At 36.7% G+C, this 21,639-nt stretch overlaps 1 protein-coding gene across 1 annotated transcript in view; it reads left to right on the forward strand.

Annotated features, from left to right (window-relative positions):
• Nucleotides 1–8,014: 8,014 nt before the first annotated feature.
• The window catches only part of LOC134800228 (alpha-tocopherol transfer protein-like), a 39,709-nt gene continuing 26,084 nt past the window's right edge, over nucleotides 8,015–21,639 (forward strand). Inside the window, exons 1-7 of the mRNA XM_063772729.1 lie at nucleotides 8,015–8,164; nucleotides 13,762–13,921; nucleotides 14,578–14,636; nucleotides 15,253–15,449; nucleotides 16,487–16,597; nucleotides 18,135–18,237; nucleotides 19,273–19,322. Of these exons, the coding sequence (XP_063628799.1) occupies nucleotides 8,017–8,164; nucleotides 13,762–13,921; nucleotides 14,578–14,636; nucleotides 15,253–15,449; nucleotides 16,487–16,597; nucleotides 18,135–18,237; nucleotides 19,273–19,322 (828 nt within the window). The 5' untranslated portion in view covers nucleotides 8,015–8,016. The remainder of the gene's footprint in view (nucleotides 8,165–13,761; nucleotides 13,922–14,577; nucleotides 14,637–15,252; nucleotides 15,450–16,486; nucleotides 16,598–18,134; nucleotides 18,238–19,272; nucleotides 19,323–21,639) is intronic.

Raw genomic sequence — 21,639 nt, forward strand, 5'->3', positions numbered from 1 at the left:
GAAGTACATAATCGGTGAAAATTTCAACTGTCTAGCTATCACGGTTCGTGAGATACAGCCTGGTGACAGACAGAAGGATGGACAGACGGACAGACGGACAGTGGAGTCTTAGTAAAATGGGTTCCGTTTTTACCCTTTGGGTACGGAACCCTAAAAAGGAACCTATAGGTGTAAGTATGAACGATAACGTAACGTACGATGGCAAGCGGTGCGTCATAAAAATCAGCCATGGTTGTTATGTCAAACAGTTTTTCGAAGTGAACCGGATTTTATTGGTGATTTAGTAGTTGGGCATTTTCACTTAACTGTGTACTATTACCGGCCGGTTAGCAATCGTCACAAAACTGACGGTCAAATCCTATACATTTCGTCAAGTATGTGACGGTAATACGTTACTGAAACACGACTTAAGTCGGGGTTGAAAGCATTTTACCAGTTAAAATGAAATTGTCCAGTTACATGTGCCTAGAAAGTTATCTCAGCCAAGTTAAGAAGAATAGAAGGAAGCATAAATACCGACTCAGAAAAAAGAGGACTGGCGATTACTCCACCGACATGAGCATATCTCTTAATGTCCTTTTTTTGTACTCTAACATTATACTCCGAGTTCTTAGCTCAAGCTAGTCAAGACTTAGTCCCAATCGGAAGAAAGCATATGTACCTACAGAGGAAGTTACAAAAAAACTGACAATGGATAAAATAGTCGCGAATTTCAATTTCAGTTTCAGTGGCGGGGAGAACACCCACTTGAGTAGATGTTTTCACTTCTACGAGTATTTTGTTTTATGTCTACATGCTACATGCATGCCAAGTTTCATGCTTTCTTCCGCGGACTATGCTTTTGATATTTGTTACAAAGAAAACCGGTGTAAAGTGACCAGTAATATAAGACCACGCGCCATGTTGCGGAATTTCACTGGAACTATTTTTTTCATACTATACCACAGAATAAATAATAGTACTAGGTACAGAAGACTCACTCTCTAACAAAACGCGTCTGTTACGATCAGCACAGATATGGCCGCTAGGTGGCGACAGCGCCACGCGCGGCTTATGGCAAACCCCAAAATTGGGGCCGAACGGATGTACTTTTAGCTACCTCTAGCAAAGCGTTGAAATCGCGGAGTGAGCCACGCCTGACTATACTGAACTGTTCCCCTATAGACATGAGAATAACAGCGCCGTCTTGACAGTGATTATATTTTACTGGTCAGGGTTTAGGTACTATTATTCACTTTATCTTATTTAATAGCTCGCAAGAATCCCACTGATGGGCAAATTCCTCCCCTCTTTCTCGCCATATTGCAATTAAGTTACTAAATTCAATTCCAGTAGCAATTTGCACGCAATTAACCAATAATTCGAAACTCACCGTCGCAACCGCTACCGGATGATGAGGTCGTCCTATTGCACGGTTAAATGGAGCGTGGATGAATTAGGATAGAATACGTAACTAAGAGTTTACGTAATTTCTTGAAATTAAATATATGATTTTATATTATGGTTCGGGCTTTTGGTTCACTGCTGCTATTGACGAGCAAGAAGTGGAAATGGGTTAAGATTTAGTATCTCATATACATAGAGTGTAATACTATTTGGTAACCTGTTGTTAGGGAAAGGCCTTCCCTATTTTTCACCATTCATCACCGTTAAGCTAGAAACTAGAAAACGAATAAAAATTGTAGGTACTCTTACCCGCTAATCTTGAAGTGTCACCTTTTTAAGTATGTCATTAAAAGAGACTTAAAAGAGACGGACAGTGTCATTATCACACTATCATGTCTGTACAGTATTCAACTGTGCTGGGCGTCTGTATCCATTTCAAGGGGAACGCCTAAAAATTATCAGATTACGTACGATGCTTGCGTAAAATAAACATAACAGACTTAGTTCGATGTATTTATTTGAGCAATTCATACCAAAAAGCCATTTTGCTTATATTTGTTTCTGTCTGGGTTGGAAGATCAACCACTTCCGTAAAAAATTGTACCTGCACCCACGGATAAGGTTGCAGAGCTGACCGCAAAACTCCTTTAGCAAGCCGCAATGGTGAAAAGCCGAGATGATGCTAAGTGTGAAAAACCGGCCAAGTGCGAGTCGGACTCGCGCACGAACGGTTCCTTACCATTACGCAAAAAACGGCAAAAAAATCACGTTTGTTGTATGGGAGCCCCACTTAAATATTTATTATATGCTGTTTTTAGTATTTGATGTTATAGCGGCAACAGAAATACATCATCTGAGAAAATTTCAACTGTCTAGCTATCACGATTCATGAGTTACAGCCTGGTGACAGACAGACTGTCTGTGTGTTTTATGTCCTTTACTGAGTGCCACCTAGTCCTTCCACTAGGCCTTACTGAAAATCAGCGTCGCGGTATGTGCCATGTGGCTCATACCGTGACACCTAGCTGAGTGAGGACCACTTAGTGCAACTTTTCATTTTTTTTTATGTAATAGTTTGCAAACGAGCAGACGAGCCGCCTGATGGGAAGCGGTCATCGTCGCCCATGGACATAAGCAACATCACAGGAGCCACTTAAGCGTTGCCGACCCTTGAGAACCCTAAATACCCGCTTCTAGAAGAATCCCACATGTCGTAGCGCAAAGGAAATACCTCAGGAGGTAAGTCATTCCACATTCTGCACGTTCTGGGAAGAAACGGGCGAGATGCCCGCTTATTATTGGTGTGCCATGTATCTAAGAAGTGGGGATGAACTTGATGATTATGTGTAATTATTCTTAGTTTTAAGGTTATGTTATTGTGCTAATAAATGCTTTCTTCTTCTTCTTCTTCTTCAGACAGGCAGACAGAAAGACGGACAGCGGAGTTTTAGTGATTTTACCCTTTGGGTACGGAACCCTAAAAAGTACGGAAAGAGAAGTGCGGCGATATAACGATAAACACACCTACGATTATGACGCAGTTACCAAACTAGCACGTGGGTTCAAGTTTAATCAACAATATTATCTAGATAACGGGTAACAATATCTTACGCATGAAAGGGCCGATAAGATAATATAATTTATAAGTTTATATAGAAATTCAGATAAAATATTAAACCGTGAGTTCTGCCAGTGACGAGACGACCGTTGAATCAGAGGGCCTACCGCGAACCACGTTCGACGTGTTACCTCCCCGTCACACTTACGAACGAATTTACAAGTGCGACAGAGAAGCAACACCCGACAACAAACAAAAGCAAAAAAACATTTTCACAAATAAAAAAAAATCTGTTTCTGATTCTGACAATTGTATTAAAAAGATCCTAAGTAAAATCAGAAATGAGAGTTAAAGCCTAAAGTCTGTGTATAACACCCATATATCCTCTGACATGTACTAAATTTTATTAATATTGTTGGAGACGTCACGAACCGCATTAGCGGTATGCACATTAAGTAAATTAATTATATTAATATTGCATTACAGACCTACTAAATAATACAATGAAGATTGTAGCTTACAGGACATTACTGGACACTAATTAAACTTTAGTTATATATATTTAATTGTAAATAAAATAGATCGATAGATATATTTTAAAAAAATTCCGACGGAAATTCGAGCACTTAAATGACAAGATAAGGTACGAGTATATTTCTTTTAGAGCCAGGTCTCAGTAGTACCAGTACCAGTCGAGTTTCGAGCATTTTTCTCGCGGTGTTGCAATCCGCAAGGCCTGCCAGGCAGCCACCTGCGGATGCAGGTTAAAGCCGCATCCACATGTTGGAACTGACAGTCAATCAATGCAACAAGTTATTTTACAAATATTTATTGATTTTTGATACACAGTTTTACTTCATGTCCTATTCCTATCCATGTATCCATGCATGTCTACTGCAACAGGAATGTTATATATAACGTAATTTACACCCCATTCTACTATTTTAAGTCTTCTCCGTCTCTTAATTTTAATACAGTAGAGGTGGTCATTCAACCTTTTTAATGGGTCGAGAATACGGTGATTAATATTTATATTCATTATTATTTTAGTTCTCACAACAAATAGAAAACCGTATTGTTAAAAATAAAAAAAAGATATTATCTCAGTCCGATTAATATGTAGCAGGCAGTACCTAAGTAGGTACACAAAGTACGTGGACTGTATGAGTCAGATTTTAAAAGCCTAAATTCCTGAAAACGCCCCTTGAAAATGTATTAAGGTTTTATAACAAAATTGTATTGTCATTGGGCCCGATTCGAATTTTGAAATAGACATCTATTAGACATCTTTTAGTCATCACCAAGATACGATAACGATATGTTTAAGATCTAACCTGTCAAATTTGACATTTGCGCGATTCTGGAAATACTGTTGAACGATTTCCACAGGATATGACTTAGAGATCCAATTCGCATATATTAGATATCTTACTCTATCTAACGTAAAAGTGACATTGTTTGCCCGAATTGCGCTGCAAAAGAGAACTAGTTGATATCTAAACTATAACGTATCTAGAATGGATCTAGTACGTGTCGTCTCTTGTGAATATCTTGAAGTTCGAATACGGCAGTTTATTATAAATGCACCCTTACTTCCAGTAACTAAACACTGCCATAGTTCATTTGGTTCGTTCAGTTGCCCAACACAAGAGTTTAGCGCGCTTGCCGGTTCACTCAGTGCGTCTCGATCGACGGTGGCAGGCGCACGTCTCAAGTTCACACAAATTCGAACTTACGCAATAACTTTTAAACTTTTAAGTGCAAGGACGACCGGTTAAAAGTAAGTCAACTTTATCTTTATATGTTTCTTAAATTTTGTGGTTGAATAAAAAAAGGAAATTTGAAAGGGTTTAGTGAGAAAACTGTAATGATAACGGAAAAACAATAGCGACTCAATACAAGGTTGAGCAAGAGGAAAATTGATTTATGAATGAAATGTTTTTCATTGATACTGTTATTATTGTGGTGGAAAAGTAACATGATATTACTTGCCATTCCCATAGCTCAACAACTGGTTAACTACAAACAACCAAAAACAACTAATAAATTGTTTGAGAACCTTGTCAATAATCGGCAACTATATGAACTAAATTATAACATAAAAAATAGGTTGACGTGTTTGGAAAATTTTACTTTAATTTTACTAGATTCATAATTATCATCTACTATAGAAACCTCGATTTGTAGAAGTTTAAGAATATTCTTCAAAAAAAAAGTTTTGACTTAAACGCAAAATATGTGGTATAATAAACCCGCATCTAATTAGGAATTGTACGGTAATCACCCCAAATAAAATATTACTTGTAAAGATTAACATACGTGTGTGGCATAAATTAAATACACATCTAATTGGTACGACGGTAAATACGATGTTCCCGACGCAACGAATAGAATACCTAGTACAAATTTCTCGTGCGAATAAATAAAACGTATACACAATAGGAACATACCACTGCTGTCTTCTTCGAGGTCTTCAAAGGTTTCACATTCACATAGATTGGTCTCACGAATTTCAAATTAATTACACATAATATCCGACATTAATTTCATGATTGGACATAGTGGCCACCAATTCTAGTTGCAGGACTTCCTGGTGTCACTTTAATAATATGATAATATTAAATTAGTTATTCACACTGCAAGAGTATTTTTAATTTTTATTGTTTTATTAACTTATTCAATTAAATAAATAATTAAGCACATTTTTTACTTCTGAAGTTTTTGCGACACTGACATAAGTCACTTTTTTCTTAAAATTGACACTGTTCTATAATAAAGTTTACACAAAACACTGTAAAATATTAATAAAAGAGTATCTAAGTCATCTCGGTAGTCTCATACCGACTTGTAAAGTGTGTGGAAGCGACACTATAATACTCTTGCAGAAATTATATGACATCGATAGTGGCGCTGCCGTACTTTGTTGATGCTCAGTAGATGCAGAATTTTGCTTAGACGGACTCTATTTATTACCAAATATACATACTCTATATACTTTCAAGGTCCTCGACATACAAACCTATCATTGAGACCTAAATAAGTATAATAAGAGTTAGACCGAGATAAGTCTGCAAAGATTTTGATAGAACACGCAGTGCAAGTGTTATTTTAAACGTCAAACTTCTATGAATTTATGACGTACCTATTAATAATATTTGCACTGCGTATGTTATCGAAATCGTTGTCTTGGTCTAACTCTTATATAGGTATATTATATTATTTGCTTATTACCTATATTTAAAATTCGCATTATGAGTTTATACTTTCTGGTGATTGTGGTATCTGCTTAGCTGCCTTGAGAGCTTGTCTAAATCATAATGCGTTTATTAAGAATGAAAGAGAAATAGTAATAGGTAACTGATCAGGTTTTTCTTATTGGTGTAAGTAGATGCGGTTTTTCTGACCTCAGAATAAGCTAATTAAATCTCAAACAAGATATGTCCTCGACCTACATAGCCCAGGAACCGGCATTTCATTTCTAACCGACTTGGAAATTTGAACAACATTCTAATATGGCGAAATGCTTTAAGTACATAGATTAACCTATAAATAGTTCAAATATGAATAGTTGAACACTACTGAACGTTATACTTTAGAAATAAGGACCGATTTCACACGCCTCGCCTCATATTTAAATAAGACTAACGACCTGCCCCGGCTTCGCATGGGTTAACACAATACCTTAACATTTTATACCCTTAAGAATCACTCTATTGATAGGTGAAAACCGCATGAAAATCCGTTCAGTAGTTTTTGAGTTTATCGCGACTATACAATACAGACAGACGCGGCGGGGGACTTTGTTTTATAAATTCTTGTGATAATGGTTTATGATAAATTAGATTTTCAGACATTCTAGACAATAAAAATAAATTAAAAATATATGTACAATTAAATTGATTCTATGCGTTATTGCAAACTGTACACATAAACAAATATAAGAGAGCTTTTACTTAAGTTTTTGTTTATATTAACTTATCAATTTCTTGTCATATTTTAATGATACCGGTACAGGTACTTACCTGTTTACTAAATGATAATTATCGGACGTTCTTAATCTTTCTTTACGGATGTTGGGGATTTCCTGAAATTGTTGTTATTTATACGTAGAAATAGAAACTAATAAAGACCTTATCCATTACAATTACATGATTACTTAAATAGAGTCGGAGCAAGCTAACTGCATGGCATTTGCAAAGATAAAGTGTTGCAATGTCATCATTACTTAATGTAAAATTTATATGAAAATAAAAATATGACTACTTATAGAGGAGAACAGCCAGACATATATTTTTGACCAAGATGAAACAAAATACCTACTCATAGTTCAAAAGAAATAATAAAATCAGGTTTATAAAAAGTTTCTAGGAAAATAAAGAAACCTGGAATTGTGTGTACTTGCAGGTATACAATTTAATATAAACGTGACACTGAAAACTTACGTCACTCTATGTGCACAACAATAATAACTGGAGATCCTTATCAAGTTTTAAAGCAATTATCAACACTTTACAGGAAATGTCAGGTACAGACGTACCCATACAATACATACATACACTCACATACATGCATTTACAGGATATCCTCTTCAAAGTTTCCATACTTAGAATTTTACGGTCGAAGTTTTTAAGTCTTTGTGCCGACCAACTATTTAAATACCTATACCGATAAAGGATAAGTTTTGCGTATGTTTCAAAGGTTATTTTTAACTTTTAATGAACCAAAAAATTTTCGATTCTAGTCACTAATAGGTAAAAACTGGCCTTTCTATGTCCTGAATTGCAATTTAATGATTCTAATTAATTAAAGTGCAATATATTTATCAAACGGGATGCACCCGGGGCATTGATAGATGAAGGGGACTAACTGACTAGACCGACCACTAACTTTCACACCACGCTAGCAAAATATGTACCCTACACTCTTAAAGTTTTGAATATGCCAACTAATATTCAATCAGTGTTCGCTTAATATAAATACATACTTAGATTTAGATTATAACTTACGTGTTTTAATTATTCAATTCCAAAAATAATAATAAAATTATTTACCAAAAATTTACATTTTATCAGATGACGGCAGCCACTTTAGTTCAGCCCACGGGTGAATTGTGGAAGAAGACCAGAATCGAGCTGAATGAAGATCAAAACACGAAGGACCGCGATCTCGACATCATCAAGGAGTGGCTGAGGAAGCAGCCGCATCTGCCGGATGAGTTTGGTGAGTTGGTACATCCATGGTCAATCATCATCTTCTTCTTCTTCAACCTAGCGTTTTCCCGGCCTAGCGCCAGGGTCCGCTTTCCTGCTCAGTCTTCTCCACTTTGCCAGGTCTTCCGCATCCTCAGGTGTGAGATTGTTCTGTTCCATGTCCGCTGTCACGACGTCCAGTCAATCATCAAAAGGAAAAAAACGGAACCCTTATAGGATCACACGTGCGTCTGTTTGTCTGTCCGAAAAAAATAAGCCACAGAATAGTTCTTATCTAAAAGTAGATGACAGGAAAACCTGTTAGATATATGCAGTCAAGCGTGAGTAGGACTTAATTACTTAGTTTATGATATGACCTCTATTGTAAAGACATTTCACTCACGTGTCACGTAAAAAACCGGGCAAGTGCGAGTCGGACTCGCGCACGAAGGGTTCCGTACCATAATGCAAAAAAAAAACGAAAAAAAAGCAAAAAAAAAAACGGTCACCCATCCAAGTACTGACCACTCCCGACGTTGCTTAACTTTGGTCAAAAATCACGTTTGTTGTATGGGAGCCCCATTTAAATCTTTATTTTATTCTGTTTTTAGTATTTGTTGTTATAGCGGCAACAGAAATACATCATCTGTGAAAATTTCAACTGTCTAGCTATCACGGTTCGTGAGATACAGCCTGGTGACAGACGGACGGACGGACGGACGGACGGACGGACGGACGGACGGACGGACGGACGGACGGACGGACGGACGGACGGACAGCGAAGTCTTAGTAATAGGGTCCCGTTTTACCCTTTGGGTACGGAACCCTAAAAAATACATTGTTAAAAATTGTGTAATGTACGGAACCCGACTTGCACTTGGCCGGTTGTTTAATGTAAATGCTTGACTATAAATAAACAAACATTTACTATGTTTACCCAGGATTTAAGGAGTTCCCTCGATTCCTCATGGGTCTCATCCTTAGAACTAGGTTTTGTTAAAAATGGGACCAATCTGCAAGGATATACTTTCAATAAAAAAAATCCTCATCGGTTGAGAAATTACGGAGTTGAAATGAAAGTGCTTTATTCTTAATGAGCTTCTGGTAGTGTCATTGATAATGATTTCATGATATATGACGTATGTAGGTACCTATATAAAATGGTTACGTATTGTATTGTAATCACTTTTATATAATATTGTTTCTGGTTACGGATCAAGTTCTTATTTTGTGATAGTGGAAATGCGGGGATGACTTAAACGTTGCGAAAACAATTTTGAATTGATATAATTTTTGTTTTTTGCATAAGATTTTTATTTTAGTGATGATACTTTAGCCCTGATTCCTTAACCATTTACTTTAGATTCTACTGTGGCGTGTATAAGTTATGATTTTTATTTATTGTGACTTAAAACAAGGTATTTAACTATGATAGTTGATTCTCATCTAAGAATGTAATGAAATAATGTTTTATAATTTCCATAATTTTTTCCATTTTCATTACTTGTAAAACCGGATGGGTACTTTGAACTCAACTATGACATGACTTTAAAGATTACATCTTTACATGTAATAACAAGGCAACGATGTAATTATGATTGCAGTAACTTCGAGGATTACATTTTTGTGCACTTGTAAAAAAGTATCACTTTCTTGTTTAACGGAGTCCATATAAAGTCAACTCATATTTAATCTGAATATATCGACTAACTTTAAACTTTACTGCTTTATTATCTATAATTATAATTAAAAGTTAGTGGTACAGTAAATTAATAATAACTTTCAAACAATCATTTTACAATTTATGATTAAATTAAGTATACGTTTATGGTATAACTAGCTGTGCCCGCGGCTCCGCTCGCGTGTAATTCGGTCTGTGTCAGTAAGCGGCTAATTTCTAATCCTAATTTCTCTCCCTCTCCCCTGGAGGCGGAACTTGAAGTAAAGTTGACATATGGATATGCTAGAGGACTGAAGTCCAGATAAAATATTTTACGATTAGGTACCACTAAATAAAACTACACTCCAAAATCAATAGTTTTATTCGCTCTTATTCAAATTTTACACGTGATTTAAACTTAGAGAATATAACCAAACGGAGTGGTCGTTAACAGGCGTTCCCCTCTGTCGAAAATAGGCGGCCAATGGTCAACCGACGTTTATCTGACATGGCTATGTTTACGTTACGTAGGTACACATTTGATGTGCCCCTCCCCCGCAAAAAACACCAGACTATTTTGTACCGAAAATTCTAGACATGGCGTCTCCGTTGGTTATATTCTCTAAGGATTTAAATGACAGAGTAGTAGGTGAATATCGGACGATACAGTAAGGTATATGCGCGCGAGCGAAAGCGAAGCGGCCTGCCTGGCTAGAGCGCCACTTACCGTGGTCTTCTTCAGACTCCTGAGGAAGACCACGTGCCCCTTGTAGCCTCAATGCGTTGCGAAACTTTCGCGAATGATTCGATTTTTTTCGGGAAGGAATGGTAATGCGTATACGCAATGCGAGTCCCAAATCGTTTGACTCCGCAAGCGATCAGTCGGCCGGATTAAGATATTTTGATGCCCTAAGTATTTCTAGACCATGGTGCCCCCTCTCCCTAGGGTCATCAAGATTACATTGAATTTATTTGGTAAATAGAGTGACGTTCATTGCTGCATTTCAGCTGAGAATGGAAATCAGTCACATAATTTTATCACGAAAATTGACAGTGCCGCAGCAATAACGTTGCAACAGAGTACCTAATGCTGGTGCAGTGGCCACCCAAATGTCACCTTTATCATAAATATCTTAGAATGTTATTGAAAACGCGAGCGAAGCGAGCGCGAAAATTTTTCGATATATAAACGCAATTTGATAGACAGTTGTACATTTTTACTTTTAGTATGTAAATCAGTCACATCATTTTATCACGAAAACTGACAGTCTTGCAGCAGTAACGTTGCAACAGAGTAATGCTGCTGCAGTCGCCATATCTTAGAAAGTTATTGAAAACGCGAGCGAAGCGAGCGCGAAAATTTTTCGATATAAAAACGCAATTTGATAGACCGTTGTACATTTTTACTTTTAGTATGGAAATCAGTCACATCATTATATCACGAAGATTGAATGTCACCTTTATCATATGATAGAAAGTTATTTAAAACGCGAGCGAAGCGAGCGCGAAAATTTTTCGATATAAAAAACGCATTTTGATAGACAGTTGTACATTTTTACTTTTAGTATGGAAATCAGTCACATCATTTTATCACGAAAATTGACAGTGCCGCAGCAGTAACGTTGCAACAGAGTACCTAATGCTGCTGCAGTCGCCACCCGAATGTCACCTTTATCATATCTTAAAAAGTTATTGAAAATGCGAGGGAAGCGAGCGCGACAATTTTTCGATATAAAAAAACGCAATTTGATAGACAGTTGTACATTTTTACTTTTAGTGTGGAAATCAGTCACATTATTTTATCACGAAAATTTACAGTGCCGCAGCAGTAACGTTGCAACAGAGTACCTGACGCTGCTGCAGTCGCCACCCAAATGTCACCTTTATCATAAACATCTTAGAATGTTATTGAAAACGCGAGCGAAGCGAGCGCGAAATTTTTTCGATAATTTTTGGTGCCCGCTAGACATGGTGCCGTAAGCAAGTGCTTATTTTGCTTAAAAGGGTAATCTGGCACTGCAAATGAATGAGGTCAATGTTTTTTTTTTCAAAGTAACCACCTTCGTGGCCATTATTAAGTGCTGAAGGAGGCGATACGTATGAATATGGCTTTGATATGGATGCGATATAATTAGGATTAGGTATAATTCATGACGGCGTAAATAAATAATTTTATGTATACGCGTGTTGATATGTGTGTTTATTTTACCACTACTACGTAACTATGTAAACTCATTTTTAGTTTTCTTGGTTACTTAATGTTTACTCAGCTCCCCAAAAGAAGGCACTGTGCAATGAGGGGCAAATAATTTACTGTCGTTTAATTTTGTTGTATTATTCAATCAACACAATTATTCAATTAAATTTGTTGATATCGTACGATTGAATGAAATTTTAGAAGAGGGGTCTTCTAAACTTAGAGTTAATTTGGCAAAATCCTTCCTCGGTGGCTTATTTATGTCACATCGTATTAAATTCTGCACCATCTGTTAGTTTACCAGGGTACTTGCTAGCACATATTTGAAAAAAGTTTGCCCCTCCTTCCTAAGTAGCGCCATACGATTCAGGGGCAAACTTAAGTCAATCGAGTGTTGTGGCTACCCCCCCTTTTAGGGGTTGAATTTTTATAGCCTATAACCTGGCCGGGAATTTTCTCGACAGATTAGTAAAGTTTTCATCAAAATCCGTTCAGCCGTTTTCACGTGATGCGCGTTCAAATAAACAGACAAACAGATAAACAGATAAACAGACAAACAGACAAAAATTCTAAAAACTGTTGGAACGTGTTCTGTTATCAATTCTAAGCATCCCCAGCCAACTTTTTTTCAAATATCTTCCATGTACAGACTTTTGACCCTCTTCAGCTTTATTATATGTATAGATAGATAGATAAATAGCAAGTATAGCAACCAATAACATAAAGAAGAGGAATGTAAAATGTCGTTGTATGTACAAGTCATTTTTCATTTCTCATGCTCTGAAAGAGGGCCATTGTTGTTCTAAAAGGTGTGCAGAAAATTATACGTTTCTGTAGTAGCGTTTTACGTTCCAAGTACGATCTTTATTTTTTTTTACGATAAGCAAATGAAATTTGGGTTTAAATGGAATTGTTATAAATTTTTCATTGTGATATTTAACTTCTCATTCCATAAATAACGAAACTTTTGCCTAAATACTTAATTGAAAATACCCTCAAGAAATACAATAAAAATGTATCTTAGTCGTATTTAAAAAAAAACACATACATTTTACTTTCCTCGTATTCGAAATGAAAAGTAGAGTGTTTAACTCGGGTGAAAGGCACCATTTCAGCCTCGGACTATTGGCGCTTTCACTACGTTCGAGCCCCAAACTACCTCGGCAGAAATGAGTGCCTTTCAGCCCTTGGTTAACAATCTACTATATAATATCGAAAAGCTGTAACTGAAGTGCTTACAAATAGTTTTTAGCGGCAACGCAGCAGTTTGCAGCAACATTGCTCATCGATCGAAAACTGTTATCGCTTTGTACAGTTTGTTATCTAATCAGCCATTTCCATTCTTTGACATCAACAATTTTCCTAGAACTATAGTATTTTTCACATAACTTGTATACGGTGACAGCTGTTATCTCAATACATATTTTGCGTTTTAAGAATTTTATGGAGATGAGTCAAAATAAAAAATATTGAATATTGAAGTCGAGAAAAACAATTTATATCAAAAAATTGTCAGAACTTATCGCTACTTTTGTGATAAGTGCTCAAACTTTTTGATCATGGCTTTAGTGCGTAATTGTTATATTTACTGGTATGCGTATTAGATGGCACCCGTACCAAAAGGGTTCTTTCCCTGATATTTTAGAAATTGTCCCTTATGCTGTCGGCTTGTCGAGTTCTTTAACAAATATTCTGCTAGAAACTACATTTATCGGCCCTCCTGATTCTGTCAGCTTAGCGCACATTCTTAACTGACATGCTAATATTTCAGATGAGCAATGCCTCCGTAACTTCCTTCGTGGCTGCAGCTACTCCCTGGAGAAGACCAAGCGCAAGCTGGACATGTACTTCACCATGCGTGCGGCGTGCCCTGAGTACTTCTGCAATCGCGATATGAGCCGGCCGGAGTTGATGGATCTGGCTAACAGAGCGTGAGTATCAAATCATTTTTTTTATTATCCTACCTTAATGTCCCACTGCTGGGACTCCTTTTCTCCACTCGACCCTGTCGTTGGTATTTTCCCACAATTTTTACGTACAATGCGTCCAAGTCGTCCCGCCATCTCGTTTTCGGCCTGCACCATCTATGGTGTTCCATGGGTCCTCAGTAACCATTTTGGCTCACATTTCCAGGTGCATCAATACAATACAAAGACTTTTCAATACAATATAAATAAAAATAGTACAGTAAAATATTATATAAAGACAAGGGCAGAAAATAGGCGAGAAAGCAGATTTCTTCTAGAGAAACTTCGGGTTGCGGAAATTAAAGCTCTAAAGACCATGTCTGAAGAAATAGGTCCAGCTCTTTGAATCGTAAATATTGAAATGAGATGCGAAATTAAATTGGTAGGTACCTAATGGCTAAAGAGGTGTTATTTTCAAGATTGGCTAAAGGAATGCCTACTAAATTTTCTAGGAAATCAAAACGTTGAGTGGGATTATATTTATAGCATAAAAGTTTTTAGAGTAAGCGAAGACCTTTAACTACCAAACTTGCTCAAAAAACTTGTCAAAAAAGCCGCTTTGGATGAGAATGTCCTGTATTTAACACATTATATCATCCGTTTTAAAATTCGCGTTTCAGTCAAGGACCACCGCTGCCAGGCCTGACCCCCAACGGTCGTCGTGTCACTATCTGCAGAGGTTAGTTTCAACAAATACGAACAAAACAAATTATTTTAACAGAAAATTGTATTTTTACTTAATTTACGTAGTTTTCCAGTTTCATCATTTATGACAAAGATGGGGCCGTTGCCATTGACAATCATTTTTTTAACTTGTGTAACGCCTAACTACGAGTCAAGGTGAAACGTTTTAAGATGTTGCGATTGCACAAATAGGTATTTGAGTGGTTTGAATCTACGTTTCTTAAATGACTTCTTTTGTTTTAACAAACTTAGCCGCTATACTTTAAATAATTTTGATTGATACTGTAGGATACTGTAACTAAAGCCTGACCAGTAATATATGATCACGCACCATGTTGCGGAATTTCATTGGAACTAAATTTTTCTTACTATATTGAACTCTCACTCTATACATGAGAATAACAGCGTCCTCTTGACAGTGATGAATGAGCGTATATTACTGGTTAGACTTTACATACCAGGAAAGATGACAATCATTAAATTTATCTCCATAGTAATACAGTTGACTAACAAAACAAGCAATGACGTAAACGCGTAAAGAGTGACCTTCGACCCAGTTTCATAGGTAGGTAAAGTCAATTTTCTTTTCATATTGTTTTTAACATTTCCAGGAATAGACAAGAACGTTGACACTCATCAACTGATCGATGCATTCAAGATGGCCATGATGATCGGCGACGTGCGACTGAAAGAGGAGATAGAGGGAGTTGGAGGAGATGTCTACGTTCTAGACGCTTCTGTCGTGGCCCCAAGCCACTTGGCCAAGATTTCGCCCACCGCTGTGAAAAAGTTCTTAATTTGTGTGCAGGTAATTATTTAAATCATGTATCGATATTAGCTAATTTGGGGCAATTGCTTCCATGGGTCTGCACATACTAGATGAATATATGTAGGGCCTCCCACCGTAACCGTACTTTACGAGTAAGGTAACAAGCGTTTGAAGCGTTATTTAATTTATTAGGTAGGTAAGAGTTATAGGCGTAATAAGTAATACCTCTATTTGTCTGAAATGTAATAAGTACCTAATTAGACGACTTAAGAGCATAATACATAGTTTTCCTTTCACTGCTATATCAATACTTATATGTTCGAAAGAACGAGTTATGTCAACTTAATTTTCTCAGTCATCTCATCTTAATCTCCCTGTGTCTATTAAGCATAGAATGTCAAGATTTTTTACTACAACAGAAAAATCCAAATATGTGATCCCATTTAATTCCCATTAACTACAGCATAACAATACCTTGACATAACCACAAGTCAATGTATTCCAAGGTAAATAAAATTGATAAAAGTGCCCATGTGCAACTCTTAACTGGCACCTTGGCCTTGGTTGTGAAACTGCACTTAAGAGTAAGTTTCAAGGTAAAACACAAATGTGTGCTGAGATTACACATCATTCTGATGGTCATTTAGATGTGAATGGTAAAAAAAGAATTTTGTTAAATTACTTCAGAGTTGTGAAGGATTGTAGGGACATGTTGTAATTTATAATAATTCTGGTCAATTTTGAATAATGTGTGACTCTATCAGTTACACACTGACGAATGTTAGTTACAAGTTATTAATGAAAACCTATAAATGTATTTTATAAAACATGCTTTCCTTTTTCATTTGTTATGACTATTTTAAATTTGTATTTACATGTGTGGCTAAAACACCACCTTTTGGCTCTATAAGTGTCTAAATACTTGCATTGAGCCTAGCATTACATTCACCCATGAAGTCGTATCATATTTCATCCAAACGAGCGCGCGAGCCTTATTTCTGTATATCTGAAGCCTGAGTTTTGCAGAAAATCTTTAAAATTTATAATAATTAACAAATATTTTTTTAATTTTTCAGGAAGCATACCCAGTGAAGCTGAAAGAGGTGCATATAGTAAACGCGTCGCCACTCATCGACAAAATCATCAACTTCGTGAAGCCTTTCCTTAAGGAGAAAATAAGGAAACGGGTAAGAACTGCATTTAAACCTATAAGGGTCACTTACACCATTCACTAAACCGGGGTTAACCGGTTAAACCTAGAGTTACCATACTGCAATTTGACCCTGGGTTAAGTTTAACCGGTTAATCCTGTGTTAGTGGGTTGGTGCAAGTGGCGCTAAGAAAGTAGAACGTCAAGGCCAGCAACCTGTTTTTAGGGCTCCGTACCCAAAGGGTAAAAACGGGATCCTATTACTAAGACTTCGTTGTCTGTCTGTCCGTCTGTCTGTCTGTCACCAGGCGGTACCGTGATACCTCTCATGAACCGTGATAGCTAGGCAGTTGAAATGTTTACAGATGATGTGTTTCTGTTGCCGCTATAACAACAAATACTAAAAACAGAATAAAATTAATATTTAAGTGTGGCTCCCATACAATAAACGTGATTTTTTTACCGTTTTTTGTGTAATGGTACGGAACCCTTCGTGCGCGAGACCGACTCGCACTTGGCCGGTTTTTGTGTTCTACATTTTCGTTTTTGTTACCGAAAGCTACTAACATTGGTGATACAATTGCCTATGCAAGGGTCGCCAGGGGTACACTCTACGGCCTAGAAGATAAAATTTGTAATTAAATATATGCCATTACTTAAACGAAATACCTACCCGCACAAAAAAGTTAAATAGTAAGTCAATATAGTGTACTAAACTATATGGTACCTAGTGAAGTACCTGGCGCACGGATTCCTCTTTATCTTTAACCGCTTCAATAAGCGCACCGATAAAATGTTTATGAACACTTGACAGTACCTATGGGCCCGATTCGGATTTTGAAATAGACATCTATGTATAAGTAAATCTTTATTTACATACAATATATATACAGTGGTACTACTAAACGAAATTAATAACTAGCTTAAATCTAAAATAGGCCCTTGAGGCATTGTACCAAGGATGCTGGCGGCATTTCCTCGCTGTATCGCAATGCTGATCTATTAGATATCTTTTAGACATCACCAAGATACGATAACGATATGTTTAAGATCTAACCTGTTAAATTTAACATTTGCGCGATTCTGGAGATACTCTTGAGCGATTTCCACAGGATATGACTTAGAGATCCAATTCACATCTAATAGATATATTACTCTATCTAACGTAAAAGATTGCCCGAATTGCGCTGCAAAAGAGAACTAGTTGATATCTAAACTATAACGTATCTAGAATGGATCTAGTACGTATCGTCTCTTGTGAATATCTTGAAGTTCGAATACGGCAGTATATCATAAACCGTATAAATATTCATTTAAAGTTAAGCTTACTAATAAAATATGTAATTATGTCTCATTGCATCATCAAATGAAATGGAGTAAAGAGCATAGTGGACAACAATTTAAACTAAATAATTAATTAAAAAAATTAAGTATCTATTTACTTAGTTATTGAATCTTCAATAAACCCTAAATAGCGTAATATTTTCGTCATAATAGGTCACGTTCATCAAAACTATTTTAATTTAAACACAATATCAAATCACACAACTATTATTACTATTAATCATTTCTAGATCTTCTGTCACACCGACTTCTCGACTCTGTACGAACACGTCCCACAGGAGATGCTACCGGAAGAGTATGGTGGCAACGGAGGATCCCTGGCTGACATTAACAGTAAGTTATATATTAGTACCTACGAGTATATTATTACCGTAGGTTTTATAACAGTCAATGTGGATATGTGGTCATAAGAACATTTATTTATTTTTATCATGAATATTTGTTCCTGATAATTGGAAGTTTTCTATGTTTTGAAGTATTTATATATCAATTTATTATACATACCGTCTAGATCAGTGGTCGGCAACCTTTTAGCAGCCAAGGGCCACCAGCCAGTTAAGGAAGTACACGCGGGCCGCAATTTTGTTAATATGTGTGACTTTATCAGACATTGATGTTTGACAATATTACATACAACATAGCCAAGGGGGCTCGCGGGCCGCAAGTGAGAGGTTCGTGGGCCGCATGCGGCCCGCGGGCCGGTTGTTGCCGACCGCGGCTATAGATAACATATGATTATTGTTGAGCTTATGTGTATGTTATATTTTCTTCCATTCCTTTCCATTTCTTCCGAAACAGGGGATAAGTGACAATTGTTTATTGCAAATTACCCCAATCTAAACATTAACGTTCGCATTGTCACCCCGACCCATTATTTTTACTTTTCATTGGCATTTAAATATAAATAAATAAATATTAGGGGGACATCTTACACAGATCAACCTAGCCCCAAACTAAGCAAAGCTTGTACTATGGGTGCTAGGCGACGATATACATACTTATATAGATAAATACATACTTATATACATAGAAAACACCCATAACTCAGGAACAAATATTTGTGTTCATCACACAAATAAATGCCCTTACCGGGATTCGAACCCAGGACTATCGGCTTCGCAGGCAGGGTCTTTACCCACTAGGCCAGACCGGTCGTCGTATTTGTCGATATATAACGGCCATATTGGTTACGTCCTCTGTTCCGGTACCTATATACTGACAGATCATCAGATAACGCATACCCTTAACGAGGGGTGCCCAGTCGTGGTTAATTGTAAAGCTCCACTAATTTACTTGTTTTGGTAGTAGCATAATAATATGAAATCCTCCTAAAATATCATGTATACTATAAGGTCATTAAATTTACAGAAGCGTGGCACGCGAAGCTGATCGAATACACCCCCTGGTTCAAGGCCCAGGAGTCAGTAAAGGCCAACGAAGCCCTCCGGCCCGGGCGGCCCACCAACTACGACGAGCTATTCGGCATCGACGGCTCCTTTAGACAGCTCTCTATAGACTAGAATGTATTGTGTTCACGTCTGCTCGCAGTTTAGCGTAAAGAAAATACTATAAGAACTTTCTCATTCAAGTGGTGGCGTAACGATGTAGTTTTTAAAACCGTAAAATCGAGTAAGTTTAGTCGACAACTTATAACTATGGTCCCAATTCAAGTTCCAATAAAATTATGTAGGTATGTACTTATAAGTATTTATGCTGAGTTGAGTATTATGTTGAGTATACAGGCTGGCTAAAAAATAACTACATTTCCGTTGCCAGGAAAAGAAAATGAACTTATTTTTATGCCACCATGTATAATATAGGAAAAGCATAAGTGTATCTAAGCTCCAAAATAAATGTAACCAGTACAAATCAAAAAGGCTCGTTAAGAATCAACGTTAAAAACCATAGTTGTAGTATAGGACACTAGTTACCTGAGTTTACGGAACCTAATAAAAAGAATTAATACGTAATGAATGTAACATGAGTGGCTCTTTGTTTGTCCAAATTGTTTTGTGGAATGAACCTTTAAATTTTTTTAACAAAAGGCGAAAAATGCCCGTGCGATTATAATGATGCAAGCGTTCAAATGTAGCTTCAGCCTTAAAAACACACGGTATGCAAAATACATAATTATGATGGCTTGCGTCTTTACCAAAATACTTTTTTAGAGTGAATCTGGTTGACTAAATACAATTTGCACCGATCTTGTATGTGTGGAGAATAGGTGCAAATTATAATTCGTCAACTACATATAAGTACTAACTTGTGACACAGACGTAGCTCACTGCGGCGATCTTTTTACGGCTTTTTAAACAAGTATTGTCTTTAGACTGTAATTTTAAGATAAATTAAAAAAGGATGTTTTGAATATCCGTTGCTTTAAAAAGTTTTTTTAGGTGCCCGAATACTTTTTTTAAGTTTTTTTACGATGGCTTAGTTAGGGAAATTAATGTTCATAAGCGTTACGTTAACCTATATATGTATATTTTTATTTCGTGATATTAATGCTGTAAGAGCTATTACTTCTATATTTCCTTGTTTTACGTTTATTGAGTGTATTGAGCTGGGTAAAATAAGGTTATCATTTATATTAATATTATATCTACTTAATTAACCTAATTTTAGCTTTACTCTTTCAGTTTTATAATAAAAAATCGATTATAAATTTGCATAGTTTTACTTAGTATAACCCAGGACCCCTTTTTGACTAGCGATAACTGACGTATCAAGTTGATCTCCCGTTGATGTGGGAAAAATTGTGAGTTGTCGAATACGTGCAGCTGTCAAAATTTGACATTAGCAATCCACAGTTAGGTGACAATGACAACCAAACCAAACCGAACCACCCCGAGTTCAGAGCTGAGTTTTGATTGTACCAAATGATATTATCCACAGTTGATCGAATCAAAACTTGATAGAATCAACATGCGATTAAATCAAGCGTTGATTTGATGTGGATGCGAAATCTGACAGTTGTATATCTCGACCCCATGTACCATTTTTATTGATTAGTAAGTATCCATACTATCCATACTATATCCATACCAAAGACATATGTAACTTCGTATAAGACGAATAAAGTCTACGGAAAAAACGTGCCTCGGAATTCAAGCAAAAGTCATTCTCGAATAGATGGCGCACACACCTTTAGCCTATCCTCGGCTAGATGGCGTGACGACACCGTTTCATATTTAACAATTTTAACACATAGATATCAGTGAATGAACAGGGATCAAAATGATATAAAAATAATAAAATCGTTTATCCATATATATACATTTTTTGATAACTTTATACGTTTTCATTTTGAGTTTTAGTCGTGTGTCGATAGATGGCAGTAAATTTACAGTGACTACAAAATTTACAATGACAGGACCCCTCTATACTATCTATTCTTTTTGTCCGTACTAATATTATAAAGGAGAAAGTGTGTCTGTCTGTCTGTTACCTCTTCACGCTTAAGCCGCTGAACCGATTTAGTTGAAATTTGGTATAGAGATAGTTTGAGTCCCGGGGAAGGACATAGGGTAGTTTTTATGTCGGAAATTATCCCAGAAGAGAGTGCAAAGGGGGGTGGAATTGAACTTCTTCCTCGGTCCCTCATTGCTGAGGATCGCGACCATGTATGCTACGTCTCCACAGTGTGCGATCATAGGCCATATGGGTCACGCACTGCATGTTGCCGCCAACCACCCTCTTCACAACATCAGACCATCTCGTGGGTGCTTTTCCTCG

The sequence above is a fragment of the Cydia splendana genome, chromosome 19 (genome assembly GCF_910591565.1).
Source record: "Cydia splendana chromosome 19, ilCydSple1.2, whole genome shotgun sequence".
In the NCBI taxonomy this organism is placed as follows: Eukaryota; Metazoa; Arthropoda; class Insecta; order Lepidoptera; family Tortricidae; genus Cydia; species Cydia splendana.